This window comes from Selaginella moellendorffii, unplaced genomic scaffold (genome assembly GCF_000143415.4).
Source record: "Selaginella moellendorffii unplaced genomic scaffold, v1.0 SELMOscaffold_7, whole genome shotgun sequence".
Lineage (NCBI taxonomy): Eukaryota > Viridiplantae > Streptophyta > Lycopodiopsida > Selaginellales > Selaginellaceae > Selaginella > Selaginella moellendorffii.
Genome location: NW_003314268.1, coordinates 1375284 through 1394049, shown reverse-complemented (window position 1 = coordinate 1394049; position 18766 = coordinate 1375284). Strand labels below are relative to the sequence as shown.

Here is an 18766-nt window from a genome sequence, read left to right as displayed (position 1 = left end):
TAAGTACGTTGGCTGATGATGATCATGCACAATGCTACGGCTACTTTTCCAAGTACCAACGTGGCACAAAAATTTATGATGGGCCATTTAGAGGGGCGCATCTTTGGCGGAATATGCGGTCAAAGGCTTGACCAGCGCAAGCCCGAATATTCGCCGGGTGCTTAGGGCTGTATGTAGAGCAGTACGCTACGGCGTGGTTAATGCGAGATACGGTCCGTTTTCCCGCTTTATACGAGGCGGGTGGCCGGCGGACGTCAGTCGCGCTCTCAAATCCGACAGCCAAGCGTACCCCAAGATTTGACGCAAATCCAGTTTAGTGTGCTCGAAATCAAGGGTGTGAGTGTGTGTGTTTTTTTCTTATGTTTTTTTTTTTTGTCGCTCGCGAGTCGCGAGAGAGCGAGCGATGCGAGCGAGAGCCAAGAAATTGGTGCTAGCTAGAGAGTTCCTCTTCTCGATCCTGGAGAGGGAAGACAAGGAAAGCGGTGATAGGTTGATTGATTGATTTTGATCGGGTGGTCGTTCTTGCGGCGATGGAGGAGATGGATTCGGCGATCTGGGCGCTTTGACCCGGCGGGAATGGCGAGAATGGATGAGGAGGACGGACCACCAGCAGCGAATAGGTGTCTGATACAGTGGGTGGCACCGACGAGCGAGCGCAAGAACAGGGGGGGGAGGGGATAAAGGAGAGACGGAAGAACAAGCAAAAGAACAAGCGCGCTGTGGCTTGTGCTGGTGGTCGGGGGTTCCAAGGGATCCCACGCGGCCATAGCTGTGCTTAGCTAGATCGCGGCCGGGGAGAGACACAGATGCTGGTGGATTCAAACGCAACTTGGAAGAGCGAGAGAGCGAGAGGGATTTGGTCTTGATGGGTCCTGCCAGGAGACAAGAACAGCTGGAGATAGGGACTTGGGTCGCTCTAGAATCCTCCCAATCGCCAGGAGCAGCCCTCCACTCGCGAACCCACGCGCCAAATCCCGCCGATTGATCCACCGCTCCCCTGTTTCTCCACCCCCACTCTTCAAGCTAGATCGCTTCCAATCGCCGGGCTTTGATGAGAGGCTTCGCCCGAGACATGGTGTACGAGTTCCCGGACGACATCCTCGAGCACGTCCTCGTCTTCCTCTCCTCCCACCGCGATCGCAACTCGGTGTCGCTCGTCTGCAAGTCGTGGTACAAGGCCGAGGCCGCCAGCCGCGCCAACCTCTTCATCGGCAACTGCTACTCGGTCTCGCCGGAGCTCGTCGCGCGACGCTTCCCCAAGGTGCGCTCCCTCACGCTCAAGGGCAAGCCGCGCTTCGCGGATTTCAATCTCTTGCCCCCGCATTGGGGAGCCTACCTCCTGCCATGGATCGTCACCTTCGCGCACGCGTCACTCCCGCTTGAGGAGCTCCGCCTCAAGCGGATGTGCGTGAGCGACGAGGCGCTCGATCTCCTCGCCACCTCCTTCCCAGGCTTCCGCGTCATCGTGCTCAACAATTGCGACGGCTTCAGCACCAAGGGCCTCGCCTCCATCGCCAGGAACTGCCGGTAAGCATCTCCTCTCCTCTGGACGGATTGATTGAATGCTCATCGCCATCGCCGTGATGATCTCTCCAGGAACTTGCAGGAGCTCAACCTCCAGGAGAGCCTGGTGGAGGATCACAGCAGCGTGGACTGGATCAGCGCCTTCCCGGACAGCACAACCTCGCTCCTCGCGCTCCACTTCTCCTGCCTGGACGCGGCGGTGGACTTCGACGCCCTGGACGCGCTGGTCGCCCGCAACCCGCAGCTCCGGAGCCTGGGCCTCAACAAAAAGGTGGCGCTGTGGCAATTGCAGAAGCTGCTCCACCGCTGCGGGCCGCAGCTCACGGATCTGGGCACGGGCTCGATGAGCGGCATCGGGAACCTTAACGGCGGCGGAGCAGTTGGCGTAGGCGGGCTTCCGCTTCCGCTTCCGCAGCAGCTTCAGGCGCAGATGCAGGTGCAGGTGCAGGTGCAGCCGCCGCAGCCGGCTCCGGAGCAGCAGGAGATGATTCAGTGGGAGCGGATTCAGGACCTGGGTGCGTGCCTCTCGAGTTGCACCAAGCTGCAGAGCTTGTCCGGGATCTGGGAGGCGGAGCCGCCGTGTCTCATCGCGCTCTACCCGGTTTGCCTCAACCTCCTCTCGCTCAACCTCAGCTACGCCAACCTCCGCAACGCGGATCTCCTCCAGCTGCTCAGCCACTGCCACAAGCTCCAGAGGTTGTGGGTAAGTCTCTCTCGCTCTCGCTCTCGCTCTTGGATTTCTCATGGTTCTATGGCGTCTTGTTGCTCCATGGTGATTGATCGATCGAGGCGAGCTTTTAGTAGTAGTAGTAGTGTTCGTGTGCGTGCATTGATGGTATGTGATCCCCTGCTTTTGTGCGGTGTTTTTGTTTGTTTTTTTTTTTGCGTTTCTTTTTGGTTGGGTGTGATCTCAATCGTGGGCTCCTTGTTACGGGCGTGCATTCGCGATTTCCTTGATGGGTTATACCCGGCCGCGGGAATCACGAGCTGGGTTGCGCTGAGTTTTGCCTCTTGGGTCGTCTCCAGGTCGATTTGTGGCTGTCCCCTTCTCTGGTGTTCTCTCTTTTCTTTTCTCGTTTTTTTTTTTTTTTTTCCCCTTCTGCGTGATGGTTTGATTCTGAACAATGAACATGCGAGCCTCTCTGACTTTTGCTCCTTTTTGCTTTTTCGGTTTTTGCTGGTGTGGCCATTGGCATCCCTTCTCTTGCATCATGATTGCTTGCGATTCATTCGCTCATGAATGGAGGCAAGCAGCCTCTCGCTCGCTCTCGATCGATCTAGTCAAAAAGCCCATGCATTCTCTCGATCGATCGATCCGTGATCCATCCATCTCACTTTTGCTTTTCTCCCCTGGTCGCAGCTCCAGGACAATGTCGAGGACGCGGGGCTGCGCATCGTGGCCAACACCTGCAAGGATCTTCGCGAGCTGCGGGTGTTCCCGGCGGATCACGAGGGCGTTGGCGTGGTGACCGAGCAAGGCCTGCTCGCCATCTCCGAGGGCTGCGCCAACCTCTCCTCGATCCTCTACTTCTGCCGCCGGATGACGAACTCGGCCATCACTGCCATGTCGCGCGCCTGCTCCAAGATGCGCCGCTTCCGCCTGTGCATCATCACCACCCGGCAGCCGGATCACGTCACAGGCGAGCCGCTGGACGAGGGATTCGGCGCCATCGTCAAGAACTGCAAGGAGCTCAAGCGCCTCGCGGTCTCGGGCCTGCTCACCGATCGCGCCTTCCAGTACATCGGCGAATTCGGCAAGAACGTGGAGACGCTCTCGGTGGCGTTCGCGGCGGACAGCGATGTGGGACTGGAGGCGGTGTTCCGGGGATGCACCAAGATCCGCAAGCTGGAGATCCGCGACTGCCCGTTTGGCGATCGCGCGCTCCTGGCGGGGCTGGAGCGCTACGAGACGATGCGCTTCCTCTGGCTCTCGGGCTGCCGGGTGAGCATCGCCGGCTGCGACGAGCTGTCCAAGAAGCTGCCATGGCTCAACGTGGAGCTCGTCAAGGAGAGCACGGAGGACGAATATACGGTGGATATGCTGTACGTCTACCGTACGGTGATGGCGAGCGCGAGGAGCGACCGCCCGCCCAGCGTCATTGGGCTGCGCGGCGGGGAGTACTTTTGGCGGTGGGTGCGCGGCGCCGCGGTGGGCACGTCCAATTCGAGCATCTAGGAGAGCGAGCGCCCTGGGTCCTGGGAGGATTTTGGGTCTTGGGTCGTGGAGATTTTCTCCATCGAGAGCTGGGAATTGGGCGAGAGAGGATTGGACGATGGATGCGCGAATTGGTTCCGGAGAAGAGTAGCGGCTAACATTGTTTGTAGATTGCAGCGAAGGTGGTGATTTTTTTTCTTGTCTCTCCTTTTCTTCTTCTTTGTTCCTTTTTCCTTTGAAATTCTTTTCCTCCCTCCTTTGAGCACGCATGGAGTAGCTTTTTCTCGCGAGAGACAAGGAGGGGATCTGAGAGACGTAGTGAGCGATGATGAAATTTCTCCTTTTCTTTGCTTTCCTCCCTGCGCAGGCTTTGTCTGTCCAGATCTTGAGGGGGTGTTTTGTTTTGCTTTTGCTTTCTCTATCTTTTTTGGCTCTTCTAGCACTAGCTGTGCTGCTATCTGCCGTGTTGCTTTTTCCGTTCCTTTGTTCCTTGTTCGTCGTTGCTTGTTGCTCTTTCTGGGCACTTCTGGCCGCCATGCCTTGTACCTCCGGCTGGGAAAATCTCCCTGTATTCAATGATTAATCATTGCCGCGCCCACTCCAAAGTCGTGTGGGTCGATTTCACTCGCTCCACTCCACTCTCCTCTCCTCCACTCGCCTCACTCGCCGGGAAGAATTCGATTCGGTCGATCGTCCAATCTCCGCACTTCGCGCGCGCGCCAAAGCCTTTGAATTTCAAAACGTGGAGGGATATTCCTGGTGCGAGAGGGCTTCTAGATTTGACTGATGCGTAGATTTTAGGTTAGCTAGGGGACGAATTTTCGCTGCCCGTTGGGGACGAAATCGAAGAAAAAAGAGGCAAGGACAAAACAAATGAAGTGACCACTCTCTCTTTTTTTTTTGTTTTTTTTTTTTTTGCGCTTTACATGAATTCTTGTAGCTGGCTAGCAGCTAGTAGCTGCCTAGAATGCAATGAAAAGCCAGCCGCACCACCTTTTTCTTACCACATTTGTGCCCAAATCTCTACCTTGGATGGCTTGATTGATTGATTGATGGATAGAACGAACGAAACGTAAACGAGCATGGAGCTGGAAATTCTTCCTCTTCCGTATACTCTTGTCATCTCAAGTTCTTGAAAGGCTGAGAACTCGTTGCCTTTCCAGCCTGTTGAATTTTGGGCGAGAGACTTTTTCACCCGCCTCCACCTAAAGGAAAGGCTCGTGGAAATACACCACCACCAAGATCGCATCACTCCCAAAATTTCAGGGCAATCCAGATGCTCAGTATTCTTCCCCTCGTCGTCAACCATCTCACTTTCGATGGGCGTGCTAAATCCCGGGCCCAGATCCACGGTACGGACGCGCCCGGTCAGATGTTGCAAAAAGGTGGTAAAGAATGCCCAAAAGATTTGAATTGAATGAATGTAGCTATTGCTTGGCTGGCTGGGGCCTCTCTCTCTCATTTCATCTCAATCTTTTACCACCCACAAAACACACACCTCTTTTTCTCCTGAGATCTTTGGTTGCATGGCTAGCAGTTGTGGTGATAAAAGGTAAGAATAATGCCAAGCAAAACAAAAGGGTGGAGGGGTGCGGTCAAAGGTGGACCACTAGGCTAGAAGCAAGCAAACAAACAAACAACAATAACAGGCCAATTTCAGCCACATCCCTAACTTCCTTTCCACAGGTGGGAGGAGGGGGGCGCTTTAAAAACGTTGGCAGCCATGCACAGCAGAGAGAAAACACTCCACATATCATACAAGAAAGAGAAAACACTCCACATATCATACAAAGAGTCCTGAATTTGGAATTTTAAACTGCAACCAGAACAGAAAACTAGGAAATATATAATAATATTATATATACTTGGTGCAGGATTCCAACAGTTGTCTTATAAAATGAGAGAGAAAGAGTTGAGAGCAAGGGTAGTGAAGGCGGCCAGCCTAACATTGGGTGGCACCAGCAACAGCAGTCTCCCCTCCACTATTTGACTGTTGCTGCTGCAAAGAGAAATTGTTCTTGTTCTTGGTTGAGAGCCTTGCCATTGTCACTAGCCTGGAACAAATTTGTCCTTGCCTCTCTGCTCCTCCTAATCTATGCAAATAAATACTGTAAAGTTGAAACCCCTGGTTGCTTGCTTGCTGGCTGTGTACACAGACAATCCTTTTCACAGAGGGTGAAGAAGTTCATCAATTCATGGCCCCCAACGATCAGATAGCAAACATGTGTTCTAATCTCTCTCTAGAGGTCTCTAACCCCCAAAACTCCACCACCTTTCCACTTGGGAACCATGCAATGATGCTCTTACAAGCTAAGAGAATATCCTGGGCATTCATTTACTGAGCATGCAAACAATGCCTGCCTCTTCTCCCCACCAATGCCAGCTCCCAAACTTAGTGTGTGGGAGTGTGTGTGTGAGCTTTGTGTGCCACATGACAGCTATTAAATGCTGCTGTTTTTCCTTGCATGAGATGAGAATTCATATGATGCCAATTATGACCTTCTGTCCAAACCTCTGTACTAGAGTGTGTCTAGTACAACAGCAGCCTCCTCTTCTTCAATCCTTCATCTGTTCTTTCTCTTCCCTGTGTATGTGACACTTCCCCAAGCTTCCCACCTCTCCCCACCATAGCCAGCAAGAACAGCATAAAAGAAAAACACTAAAGAGGTGGTCTGTGCCTGATGAGTTGCTCCTCTGCTACTGCTGTTTCTGCCACTGCTACTGCTGCTACTCTGCTGCCTCCTTTCCTCGTCACCAAATGCACCACCATCAGCCTTCTAATCGCGGAGCTTATCATTTCTCTTGTGATTTTCCTCTCCCCCTGCCTCTTCTGCTTGGCTTGCTTGCTACCTGGTACTTCATATTGATTTAACTTATCAACGTCCTCGTCGTTGTCTGGAGACGCCCAACACGCGCATTCATTGGAATTTCCAGTCTGCGTCCAACGCGTGGCTGCCTCCGCCTTCCTTTTCCTTGGGTCTTTCCATTTTCCCGGACTTTGATACGTCCCTTCTGTTGGACGACCCTTCTTCGTCACATTTCGCCAACTTCTCATTTCGACGGTACCACAGCTCGCTTTGCTGCTAGCTAGCTTTTCCCTGATTGATCCTGTCCATATGCAGCCCCAACAATGTCCCTGTGTTCCTTCTGCTACCCGGAACTCTCAAGCGTGACGCTTCAACTTCCTGCCTATCTAGCCGCGGGAACTATTGTCACCAGCCAGCCGCGATCATCTTAGAATACTCTCCTCCAGATCACCATTGCCGACCACTACCAGCAAGCCTATGCTCTAGCCTTCGAAACATCTCGCAATCGTCATGCCTTGTGCAACTTTTCGTCAGAGAACCGTCTTAAACAATGTACAAACGTTGCACAAGACACAAAGATCGCGTGCAAAAACCAAAAGAAGTACAGGCGCATACCGGAGAGATAAGCTCATTGAGTACGTGAACTTTACTTCTAATGGTCTTGTGGATATAGAACCAGGTGACTTTGCTAGTTGCAGGAGCAAATCTAGTAATTCCAAAGAAACAAGGTTTTCAGCGTATATTGCCGAAGGCATACCTGAAGGCCTTCCTTTTCAGGCTCCCAAGTCGTGTGACTAATCAAGTCGTTCAAACTGTTTTCGGAAGCTGTGGTTCAATAAGTAGTTTCCACAATGGAAGCAGCTAAAACAGTGAACACGTGACTCGCCAAACCTGCAGATGAACCATTTTGAGGCACTCAGAAAACAAACCGTGCAGTACCTTATCGCCTCTGCCTATCGTCGAGCTTTTCTTTGAGCGCTTTATACAGGAGTAAGGAGATCGCAGTCGCAGGAACAATTTTGACATAGCTTGCGGCCAACCCTGTAACATTTCTCAAGTCAAAACAGAACGAAAGTATTCACGACATACCTGAATAAAGGCCATTTACACCCTCCTTTTCAAGGATAACTTGGAAAGCATTTATCATGTTATTGTATACCAGTACTCCTTGCTTTGCAGTCTCAGCCTGTACAAGTAATTAATCCAGGTCAAAGTTCTCTCAACGATACCTGCAACCTCCGTTGAACCACTTCGAGAGGATGCACCAGGGTCTGTGCCGCCGTAGCCGCCACTATCCTAAAGTGGAAAATGGCCAAGCGCGTGTCAAACCAGGTTTCACAAAAATGTAAGACAACGCTTACCCGAATAAAGCATCCACGGAAGTTTTAATCTCGCCACCAGGACCAGTCTTTTGTCTATGACGTTCTTGCAAATGATTAAATACAGTGAAAGTTATCAGAGTATATGGTACTGCCCTCGCCTGCCAAATAAACACTCAGGGATCAGAGATTGCAAACAGCGCAGCTCGTAAAACTACGTACCAAGTTGGGTATAAGGCCTCTGTACAAGTTTAGAAATCCGCCATTGTCCAAAGCAGATTTTACCATCAAGTCGTCCACATGCCTGTTTGGTAATTGTGACGCTAGAACCGTTCTCATGGTATCCAGAGGATACCCCGCAATAACACCAGCCATAGACGCAAACGTCCCCAAAAGTAAGCGATCGAAATTAGAAATCTCTGACTGCTTTCTTTTACTCAGCAGCGTTTCTTTAAGTTTGTCATAAACAAGGAACTCCACGACCTACACATGCAAACAGTCAACAAAGCGAAACAAATTTGAGTTTTGCAAGTCGCACCCTGGTTGGAATCACGCGGGCCACATTCAGTAAGTTGCCTCTAAAAAGTCCTTGAAACCCCTCGTCCCTGCAGTCAAGCACTAAGTGATGTCAGCAACTGCAACCAGGTAAGTAGAACCGCTTACTTCCGGATTTCTTCGAAAGCCTTCCCAAAAGCAATATTGGAATCCACCGTTGAGAGAAGCTGCAATTTCAGCCAAACAAATTCTTGTCATGTTCGGAAGGTGTGAAAAGAGTAGTACCTTCACACGTTCCAGAGGTGCCACGAGCGTCCTCGTTACTGCGGAGGCAAGCACACCAAGAGACAAATGCTTCAATATCTTGTCCTTCGACAGGAGGAGGTCGCCAGCTTTTCCTTTCTTCGCAGATATAAGAGGGAAAGATGTATCCACGTCCCCTACATCTATCGCAGCTCGAGCCCAAACTTGATCCGCGTCTATCAGATCCTTTTGACTGTACGCCATCAAGCAATTCCTGCAGTAAAAATTCAGTTCTTAGTCGCAACCACCAGTACCGAGAATGCATATGAATTACCTGTAATCAGCAAAATCAAAGAGCTGGTTTTCATCAAAAGGACCAGCACCAACTTTGCTGTAGGTCCGAGCAAGTGCTTGCAGATCACTGTCCGAAAACCTGAAACGCAAAAAAAAAAAAGAAAACCGAGAGAGAGACTTCGCAATTCACATACTTTGCACAGCCTACCGGAACTTGTATTTCACCAACGCGGCTTTTATTTCGTTCGTAGTAAGGTATCCTGTCTGTTGCAAGCCAAACAGACAACAGAGAACAATAAGAACTAGACGGACATGATATGATTCGTACGTTATTCTTGTCGAGCTCTCTGAAGGTATCAAACAGGAGGTTTTCTCGGCTAACAGCGTACTCCGCGAACTGATCAAATGGCACAGTATTGCCACCAAGCGAATCGAGAAACTCTTGAACATTCTGTGCATAGAAAACGTCACAACACCAAAGAGATAATAGAAAACAAACACTTAACAGCACCGAATTTTAGTACCTCTTCCGACGATGGGAGATTGAGGCTCTTGAGCACCGCTTTCAGATCATTCTCGCTTATGTGCCCAGCGTTTTGCTTGTCCAGCTCCTGAAAGAGCCAAAGACAAAGATCTTCCTTCGTCACGGCATGGGAATAAACAAAACAATCTAAAATCCCACCTTAAACCTCCGCTGTAGAGCGTCATGCGCATACGTCCCGCGCTTCGGCGAGTATGGCACCGCTTGAGCCGGAGCAGCCTCCTCCCGGCCCGCATTCTCTGGCTTGCGGCGTCCAAACAAGCTGATGCTCGCGAATCCCAATCCAGCACCGCCGAGGCCCAGATTATCGCGTGGAATCGGCAACACCGGGCTCAGCCCCTCGATTCTAGCCCAGCGCACCTGTGCTCGCCGTGCTTCCCTGTGATCGAGCGACGCCATGGAGGAATGGATCGATCCGAGAAACCTAGCTAAAGACCTTCCATGGCAAGTGCCAAGTGATTAGGGTCTAACGATAGAAGGAAGACACATGGACAGCCGATAAGCATCAACTTGGCACATTGTGAGCCGATATGATTTTTCCACCCGGGCAAATCTCTACCGCCCACTTTGTGCTTGTAGTTAGTTCTTCACATATATCTATAGAGCTGACAAAGAATCGACTTAGTGGATCACTGAGATATCTTTTAAGGAATGGTGGAAGAATTTTATTGTGATAGAAGATCTACACACTCTTCCATAGCGCTAGAAGGAGTGACCCGAGCAGAATCAATAAGCCGCAAGGAACTGCAAGGGATGATCCGGCACTGCTTTGTCTGATCAAACAAAGCCCCGCCAGTGGCCCATCCTTACTCGTCCATACAACCTGGTTAGAGGACGTCACAAGTGAGAGCTCTCCACCATCGCTGAGCCTCGCAAAGCTCGCATTTCTCCCATCTGTGCTTGTGCTCCACACCACCTCCTCCATCACGACGAGCTCCAAGCTCCCGTTGACTTGGAATCGAGAGGAACAGTTTAGGCCCGGGGCGCAAGGCGAGCTCCAGAAGATTGGCGTTGGCTGGCCGATCAGCACCGGCGTGTTGGTGGCTTGAATCTGGATCTGGCAAAAAGAAGCGGAAGTGCTGGCGAGAACAGCAGTGGAGGAGTTTCTTGGAGAGTTCAACCAAGTGACTGACAATGAAGTTCCTGGTGATGGAGGACCAGTGAAGCTTAAGTTTACAGAAAAATCACTACCATTCGTCTGGCCGAGTTGAGCGAAGCAGCGTGAGACAATGGACAAGAACAGCGAGAACAATATGAGCTTTTCCATCGTCCTTCAATGAAGTTTTCTCTATGATTGTGGATCGACTGAGCAATGCTTTGAATAAAAGCGTTATGTTTCCATGAGAAGCTTATATATGAGAGCGATGTGGAGAGTTTTGATAGGACTCTTTTGTCAGACCATCAAAGGAGACTGGTTTGTGTTTTTCGTTGTTCTTGATTGGCGGCCGAGATTGCGCGGGCATTTTCCTGAGTCAAATTGTGATTTAGTCAAATAAGGTGAAACGTAACAAAATGGGGTATAGGCTTGGCTGGGACAATGTCAAAAGTGGTGATAGCAAGTGCATTTGAGCTCACTTTCAAGCTGGTGAGGAAATTGAGTATGAACCTTTCAATGGGAGTTTGTTCTATAGGCTCCAACATCTCAGCTTTAGGCAATTTCTATTTGCAAGTCTGCAAGTCGCAAATTCAAAGGAGGAACTTCTTGAAGAAGTTGATTGTAATCCCTGGTACCAAAATAAAAATGGAAACAATATATTTTTTTCTATTTTTTCATTTTTATATCGTGGTCTTTAGTTATTTTTATTATAGCCACTTGATTTATTGGATACAACATATACTTGAAATTAACCTCGATTTATTATTTACTTAAGGTCACCATACAGAGATAAAGTTCTTGAAATTATCTAGCTCATTCTTTATATTTGTGAAATAATTTAGGAGTGCTTTCTTCTACTATAGATGTACTTAGAAATGGCAGTATACCTTTCATTTATCATTATGGTGTAAATTAAATTGCATTTCTAGATCTAAGCCTATCTTCATTATGGATTTTTCTCCAATATCTGGTAAAGTTCATTTGCTAACACCAAAAAATCCACAAATATTGAGTCGAGGATATTTAAAATATTTCTTAAACTTTCCAAAGGCTTTTGTTCAAATATTCTGAAAAATTGCATTAGGCTACTTATGTGTTTGTACAAAAGAATTATTTTGAATGTCTGATTTAAACACATCATTTGCAGTTATCACAACACTAAAATTATTATAAGTTCTGACACAAAATACAAAGGGAGAATAAATTTACTTGAAATTCAGGAAAAATTGCAAATAAAAAAGGGCTGTATGGTCTTATTATCTTTTATAAATAATGTTTTGATGCTTATTGAAACTAATGAAATAGAAACTGAATGATGGTTGAAAAATGATATAATCTTCAATATTCTCTCTTTGAATTTTTTGTTTGCTTAAACAAACTTGTAGGGGGGCTAGGATGGTAGTGGATATATATAAAATATACTTGGATATCCTAGGATATTCTACCATCTAATGGTTGTTATGCATTTAGATTAATCTTATATTTATAATTTATAAATATTTTTATAATTTATAAAATTTCTTAAAACCTTTCTAGTATATTCTTTTTTATTTTATCATCTAATGGTTGATATGCAATAAGATTAATCTTGTGTTTATAAATTACAAACGTGCTTATAATTATAAACTTTATTTGATCAATTGGATTAATAAGTAAGAATAACACTACTATTAAGCACATCAAATATTTCTACATGCAATGTGTAGCAATTTTTTATTTTTTAATCAATTATCAATTACTTATCTTAATTTATATTTTATTTAAAATTGGTATCTAATAAATATGATATTATGCACTTAGATGATGGTGGCATTCATAGTGTATGATGTAACTTCTCTTGCTCTTATTGCTAATCCTTGCATAAACTATATTTTTTCCTTTGGAATTCTATAGATGATGTGTATCATTCATTTAATCACTTTATAATGATTGCCACTTATCTTATGCCAATGTTTAATGTTTACATATTTTCAAAAGATGGCATTACAATGGTATGGTAATTAAAGCTTTTTTCTTGAATATCTTCAAGCATGCATTTGAGATTGTGCAATTGCATTGTCTTCATTAAGGGTTATTTAAGACTTTATCAAGATCTTATGTGATTTATACATGCAATTGCACTAACCACTTTGATGATACTTTTCAAGTAGCACAATGCTATGAAACATATCTCTCCTATTTGTAACTATATATGTTTACTTTTCATGAGACATGATAGAATTTTGATGATTGTTGCTACTTGTGTTCAAGGACAAAAATGAAGATATGGCCATGATCATTGCCAAGGAAGGATAAATTTCACTTCTCTAATGCAAGACTTTAGATGATCTTTTCTATAACTTATGCATCATACTCCATTAGGTGTGCTTTAGAGGGAATTTCAGAGCAATGATGTAATCAAGAATAAATCTTTTAATAAAAGAGTTGACAAATATTTCATTAATTTTTCAGCTTCTCTTTACACAATTATGAAATCATTATGTTTGAATTTAGTGGTTAGTGGCACACTATTTTTATATACTTTGTGCTTTGAGAGAAAGAGAGAGGAGAGGGATTTCTACTAAATTGTAATTTTTACATTTTTTAAGGAAGTAAGGATCAAAAAAGAATATTACAAAACTAAAATCACTTCATACTCAATGCTCTTCATTATATAGTCCTTAGAATATATTTTATGTTTTGTTGTTAGTATCATAAAATATTGGTGTAGAAAAGGTGGCAAATTTAGATGACTATTAGTGAATACATATATTACACAAGGAAATATTTTTTGAATGGTGGTAGAAACTTTTACAAAGTTGGAGGGTATACTTGAATATAAGAGTTTTATTTTATAAAGATGGTGGAATATAAGGTTTGTGATAAAGTAAAGTGGATAAGTAATAGAACAAATATAAGATATAGAAAGGAAAGAGTAGTTATACTTTGACTTCAACTTTAAAATTATAAGGAAAAATTGATGGTAGAGGTATAAGGAGGATGGTTTTGTATATACATACCTTGTATCCAGACATCTTGACTTTAAACATGCCATTTTTGGTTGTATAATCCCACCCAAACAAGCCACATGGCTATAAGTCATGTAGGTTATTTACATCCTAATGATAATGTTGTTTTATAGTTGAAGTTAGAACATTTATATCCATGCACTAAGGTGTTCTGTTGTTCTTCATTAAAATCTACAAGCAAATATAATTCATTAGATTTCCATTTATAAAGCTTTTATAAATTTCTTATCACATCTATGCTTTCTATTTTATTGAACTGTTTTTGTATATTGAAGAGCTAACATTGATTCTCAAGTTGAATGAGCCTCAATTACAAGTCCTTCTTATCACTTATTCCATGCTTAAACACTAATTATAGACTTAAGATTTCCAACTCAATTGGAAGTATAGCTACTATTTTATAAACTTGTTGAAAAGAAGTGAAATTTATTACTACCTTATGTGTGGTTGTGTAAACCTATAATGTTGTTATTTTCTATTTATCCCAAACTTTATTTTTCTCAGCAGTCAACTTTCCTAAAATGTTGCACAATACACATTAGCTCCACCAACCCATTAGCTTTTGGATAGTAGATATATATGAACCCTAGTTAATAACAATTTCTAATGGGCAACCAAACCTTATGCATATATTTTAAACAAGAAAGTTTATCACAACTTCCTTGATGTTGGTTTTAATTTTTATTGCTTTAGCCCACTTAGTAAGGTAGTTTATTGCCACCAGGATAGATTTTTATAACTTGATGTCACTACAATTGGTCCTACAATATTTATACCCTATTGCTCAAATGATCATGTTGACAAAATTGAATAAAGACTTCTTGTTTGAAGGATTCTTCTGAAAGACTTGATAAATATGACATGACCTACACCATTCTTTTATATCTTGGAATAATGTTGGCTAGAAATATTTTATATTTACAATCTTCTTAGTTTTATAATTACTAGCACTTGCCTAGCATATGCTGTCCTATTAGTAGGCTGTTTTATTTGTTCATTAATTTATATTAAGAATTTGTTTTAGTGCTATAAACAATACATGGAGGATAAAACGTTCTTATATACTGTGTTGATAGTGAAAGTAAAAGGACTCAAAGGGAATAACTATCCTTAGAGTGATGTGTTCTGTACTTTAATGCTTAATTCTGCTGGTGATGTGCATCTTGATAAAGCCATATAAAGTTGGTCATGGGTGAAAACTAGATATGACAAGTGTATTGTGACTCGGTCAAATGTTTGGCCTTGACATTTAGAGATTATAAGGCAATACCATAAACGCACTAGAAATTGTCTTCTAGACATTTTAATTAAAATTTCTATGTCTAAAGGTGTGAGTGTGATTTGAGGGATGAAAGCTCATGTACCTTTGAATTGGCTTAATATAATTTCATAGTCTAGAATTGTTGGTAAGGCATGTTTAAGTATGAGGTGTGTACCATTATATAGTCTAGTTGATGGACATATATTCCTCAATAAAATAAAGATAATACCTTCTTTAAGCGAGATTTTATGTGGTGGAAGACCAGAAGGAGTAATGAAATTTAGGAATTCAATTGGAAAATCTTCTAGGTGTTCAATATCAAAAAAGTCAACATTTTTATAAATATGTATATCAGCTATGGAATCGAAAACATACCTCAAGGATGAAAAGCTCTTGCTTTGCTAAGTCCAAGGGATGTTCATCTTTTTGGAAAAGCATCATCATTAAGTGGGGTAAGTATGACTCTATTAGATGCAATGTAGGGGTTTGAAATATCTTGTAAAGATGGGAAAACAAAATCAACAATAGAGGATATTATTACCTGTGTGTAAGGTAATGTAATAGATTCTAAAAGTAAATTGGGTAAATTCATGTAATTATTACCATTTCCAATTTGAAGAAGCCAATCAGCCCATAAAAAGTATTCAATTAGTCTCATATTCCTTTTTAGGAAAGTGTTTTAAAAATTTCTATAACCTATTCATTTTTACTGAATTTGAAACAATTTATACTCGATGACCATGTGGAATAATTGGTAGTGTTTGTCTAAAGTCGCCACTTGTAATAAGAATAATTCCTCCAAAAGGTAATTCATTTTTTTTATATCTTGTAATGCTAAATTAATGGCAAAAAATGCATGTGTGTAAACCATACTAATTTCATCCCATATTAACATATGTGCATTTTTTTATTTTCTGGCATGCTTCACTATTAGCTATAATAGTAGAAATAAAAGTTTCATTTAATGGAACAGGAAGTTTAAAAGTTATATATGATGTCTGACAATTTTTAAAAACTGTACATCCATTTTCTAGTCTATAATAATTTGGATATCCATTAACTAAAAATGTTGTTTCATAATTAAATTTTTTTGGAAAACCTTTTGAGCAAGAACCATTTTCTATTAGGATAAAAAAGTCCACATAGTCCATGCATCATATGTGATGTAATTATTTTAAAGAGTTCAAACTCGTCACAAGGATGTAAGCGACTAATTTTTCCATTCTACTTTAGTCACTTAACCACACCTCCGACCATTTGGAGGAGTCTCATTCACAACCTCCATAAGTCCAATTCAGGACTTGGGACTTGCTAACCCCAAGAATGGCATCCATGCCACTCAACCCTTGCACCTGGTCTAAGTGCTCCATGTGTCCAATCCCATGACCGACACTCAAAGGTACCACCGACATAACAACATGTTACGTTAAGGCTATGCCCAATCACCTTTGCTACACTGGTAGTCCAATACCACTTGCAACACAGTCTTGTCTCTCCAAGACTGGGCCAACCATCCATGAGTGGTCACCCCAGATCCACTCCTTAGCATCCTTAGGATGCCCACCGACAAAGGGAACAGCCTTCCCCAATATCCCTCTGTCAGTCCCCACTAAGTCCCTTTTTGCCTTTGGCTGTGTTTGCCAACACTGCCACTGGATCGAGGCCCACAGGCCCGACCACTAAGTCCCACAGTCCTCTGGGACTTCATCACCACACGACTGTGTCCTTGGTCACACCCCAGATGACTGCTCCTCTTCCTTTCCACAGTCTGGGCCTTTGGGATGACATTTCGGAACACCATGGCCTTACGCGAGCCACCTAGGTACTTTCCCCGCCTTCCGCCCTTGGGTGCTCTAGCCATGGGCTTAGAGTGGGGTTCTGTTGAGCCACGCCTGGTATCCAAGTAGGTAGTGCCACCCACACTTGGACTAGGAGCATCGGCCAGTCGATCTCCCAGGGGAACTAGAGTCCGCTCTTGAACACTTCACCAAGCTACCCCACTTGTCGGTCCATGTTCACTCTAGTCTTGGACTTCCCAGTGGTCAGCTCATCACCCAACACTGGGTCTGGCCTTCCTGGGCCAAACTGGCCTTTCCTGGCCAAACTGGCTCCATTGCAGTCCTCCCCCTTACTATACTTTTGGAGCTCACCAAACCCCCCAGGGTCTGGGAGACGAACACTTTGGGCTTTCACCCTCTCAGACTCGAACTCGGACTCGGACTCGGACTCGGACTTGGACTCAGACTCGGACTTGGGCTCGGGCTCGGTCTCAGCCTTGGCCTCGGTCTCGGTCTCGGTCCCGGTCCTGGTCTCGGTCTCGGTCCCGATCTCGGTCTCGGTCTCGGTCTCGGTCCCGGTCTCGGTCTCGACCTCGGACTCCATCTCGGGTCCTTCTCGGACTCCATCTCGGACTCCATCTCAGACTCCGTCTCGGTACATCTCGGACTCCATCTCGGACTCCATCTCGGGCTCCATCTCGGTCCATCTTGGACTCCATCTCAGGTCCATCTCGGACTCCGTCTCGGTCCACCTCGGACTCCACTTCGGGTCCATCTCGGACTCCATATCGGACTCCATCTCGGACTCCACTTCGGGTCCATCTCGGACTCCATATCGGACTCCATCTCGGACACTTCCACGTGTCATGTGTTGGTCCTTTTTGGATCCCTTTTTGGAGCCTTGCTTATTGCTCGCTCCTTGAGCACTTTGTTGGGAGTTCCACTCCCACTCTCGACCTTCCAAGTCAGAGCTTTTAGTCCAAACGTGTTACACTCGTTTGGGCTTTCGCTTCGGCCACTACCACGTGGCACCTTTTCCGGCTCCACTTTGGGGCCTAGGGATTTTGTGTCTCACAACTCCACCACCCATAGATGAAGTTCGATGTCCTCATCGAACGGTAAACCATTTTATAAAGTAACACCCGCATGTGTTACCATTTCCATCCTTGGCACCTAGCCAATATTTGTCAATGGTTTGACATTGAAGGCTCACCATGCCTTCTTCATATTCGTCAATAGTTTGACACCAAAGGCTCACCATGCCTTGCCCATCCTCTAAGGAGGATAGTCTCTCTAACTTAGAGACTCACTTGACCACCTGGGGTGGGTTGCTCCTTTTTATTGGTTCAGTTCTCACTAAACCTGTTAGAGACACCCTCTCTAACTCAATTCCACTACTCATTCTTGAGTAGTCACAGATTCCATTGATCTACCTTTGCACTTTGGAACGTTTACTTTTGACTTCTTGAAGTCAATTTCCTAGGTGTCTCCGACACCTTGCCTTGCACATTTTGTGCAACTCCACTTCCCCTCCTAGGAAGTTCTCTACTCGAGGGCACCTTCATCCTCTTTTCTATTTTTGTGCCACCATTGGCATTACGTTCCATTTATCATTATTTGTGCTAGGGCTGTCCACGGCCCTATCTTTTGGCTACTTAGTTGCTCCCTCACTTGGAACCTTTCCTTTGCCAAATTGGAGCACTTGGGAATCCATCCTTGGAAGTTCACTTCTTTTTTCGCAATCCGTTAGCATCAAACACATTAGTGTTCCTTGGCTAACTTTGCCACTTGGATTCTTTCTAATGGATTCCACGGCCCTATCTTGGGCACTCGTCTTTTGCTCCTATCCTTGGATTGTTGCACCAAGTAACATAGGATCATTACCTCCCTCCTTGAGGTATTCTTTTGGTTCCATAGCAAAGGATCTGCTTTGCCCAGACTAGGGTGTTCACCCCTAGTAAGTCTCCCCACTGTTCTAGGCTCTCTTCCTAGCCCAACCTTGTGACCCACCCATGGGCCTGTCTCTGGAGACTATTTTCTTGAACTCATAATACCATTGTATTGTAGTAGTTCATTTCCCTTAGGTGTCCTTCCCACTTAGTCACCTTGACCAAGCCACACCTTTATTAATAGTTCAAATCAACACTTTGAACTAAGAACCTTATTCCTTAGCCCAAACAAGGACCTTGTCCTTATTTAGCCACAAGATCACCTAGTGATCTCACCTCGGCACCTTAACAGGTTT

The 18766-nt window shown here is 45.0% G+C and overlaps 2 protein-coding genes across 3 annotated transcripts; one reads left to right on the top strand and one right to left on the bottom strand.

Annotated features, from left to right (window-relative positions):
* The first annotated feature begins 372 nt into the window (after nucleotides 1–372).
* On the top strand, nucleotides 373–4303 carry LOC9652331 (protein AUXIN SIGNALING F-BOX 2). Its single transcript, XM_002966498.2, has 3 exons — nucleotides 373–1527; nucleotides 1597–2227; nucleotides 2885–4303. The coding sequence occupies exons 1-3, from the start codon at nucleotides 1052–1054 to the stop codon at nucleotides 3698–3700; spliced, it is 1923 nt and encodes a 640-aa protein (XP_002966544.2). The 5' UTR covers nucleotides 373–1051; the 3' UTR covers nucleotides 3701–4303.
* A 2685-nt stretch (nucleotides 4304–6988) lies between these two features.
* Nucleotides 6989–9843, bottom strand: LOC9652330 (uncharacterized mitochondrial carrier YPR011C). 2 transcript variants are annotated; one of them, XR_002991964.1, is made up of 15 exons: nucleotides 9520–9843; nucleotides 9362–9448; nucleotides 9166–9288; nucleotides 9046–9101; nucleotides 8878–8976; nucleotides 8586–8817; nucleotides 8469–8527; nucleotides 8344–8410; nucleotides 8028–8288; nucleotides 7848–7966; nucleotides 7716–7782; nucleotides 7576–7672; nucleotides 7426–7527; nucleotides 7244–7377; nucleotides 6989–7192 (listed from the first exon to the last, which is right to left on the bottom strand). XR_002991964.1 is itself a non-coding variant. In XM_024671372.1 (14 exons), the coding sequence occupies exons 1-13, from the start codon at nucleotides 9775–9777 to the stop codon at nucleotides 7427–7429; spliced, it is 1626 nt and encodes a 541-aa protein (XP_024527140.1). In that variant the 5' UTR covers nucleotides 9778–9843; the 3' UTR covers nucleotides 7056–7377; nucleotide 7426. The 2 variants fall into 2 exon arrangements, 1 of the variants encoding a protein (XP_024527140.1); XM_024671372.1 differs by having other exon boundaries at nucleotides 7056–7377.
* Between the last annotated feature and the right edge of the window lie 8923 nt (nucleotides 9844–18766).

Bases quoted from the DNA above. Each gene is read 5' to 3' on its own strand.
- LOC9652330 (XM_024671372.1), bottom strand. From the start codon at position 9,777: ATGGCGTCGCTCGATCACAGGGAAGCACGGCGAGCACAGGTGCGCTGG. The intron at 8,528-8,585 runs GTACTACTCTTT...CTGAAATTGCAG, and splicing joins CACCTCTGGAACGTGTGAAG to CTTCTCTCAACGGTGGATTC. The intron at 8,289-8,343 runs GTGCGACTTGCA...TTGCATGTGTAG, and splicing joins CCCGCGTGATTCCAACCAGG to GTCGTGGAGTTCCTTGTTTA.
- LOC9652331 (XM_002966498.2), top strand. From the start codon at position 1,052: ATGAGAGGCTTCGCCCGAGACATGGTGTACGAGTTCCCGGACGACATC. The intron at 1,528-1,596 runs GTAAGCATCTCC...TGATCTCTCCAG, and splicing joins TCCATCGCCAGGAACTGCCG to GAACTTGCAGGAGCTCAACC. The intron at 2,228-2,884 runs GTAAGTCTCTCT...CCCTGGTCGCAG, and splicing joins ACAAGCTCCAGAGGTTGTGG to CTCCAGGACAATGTCGAGGA.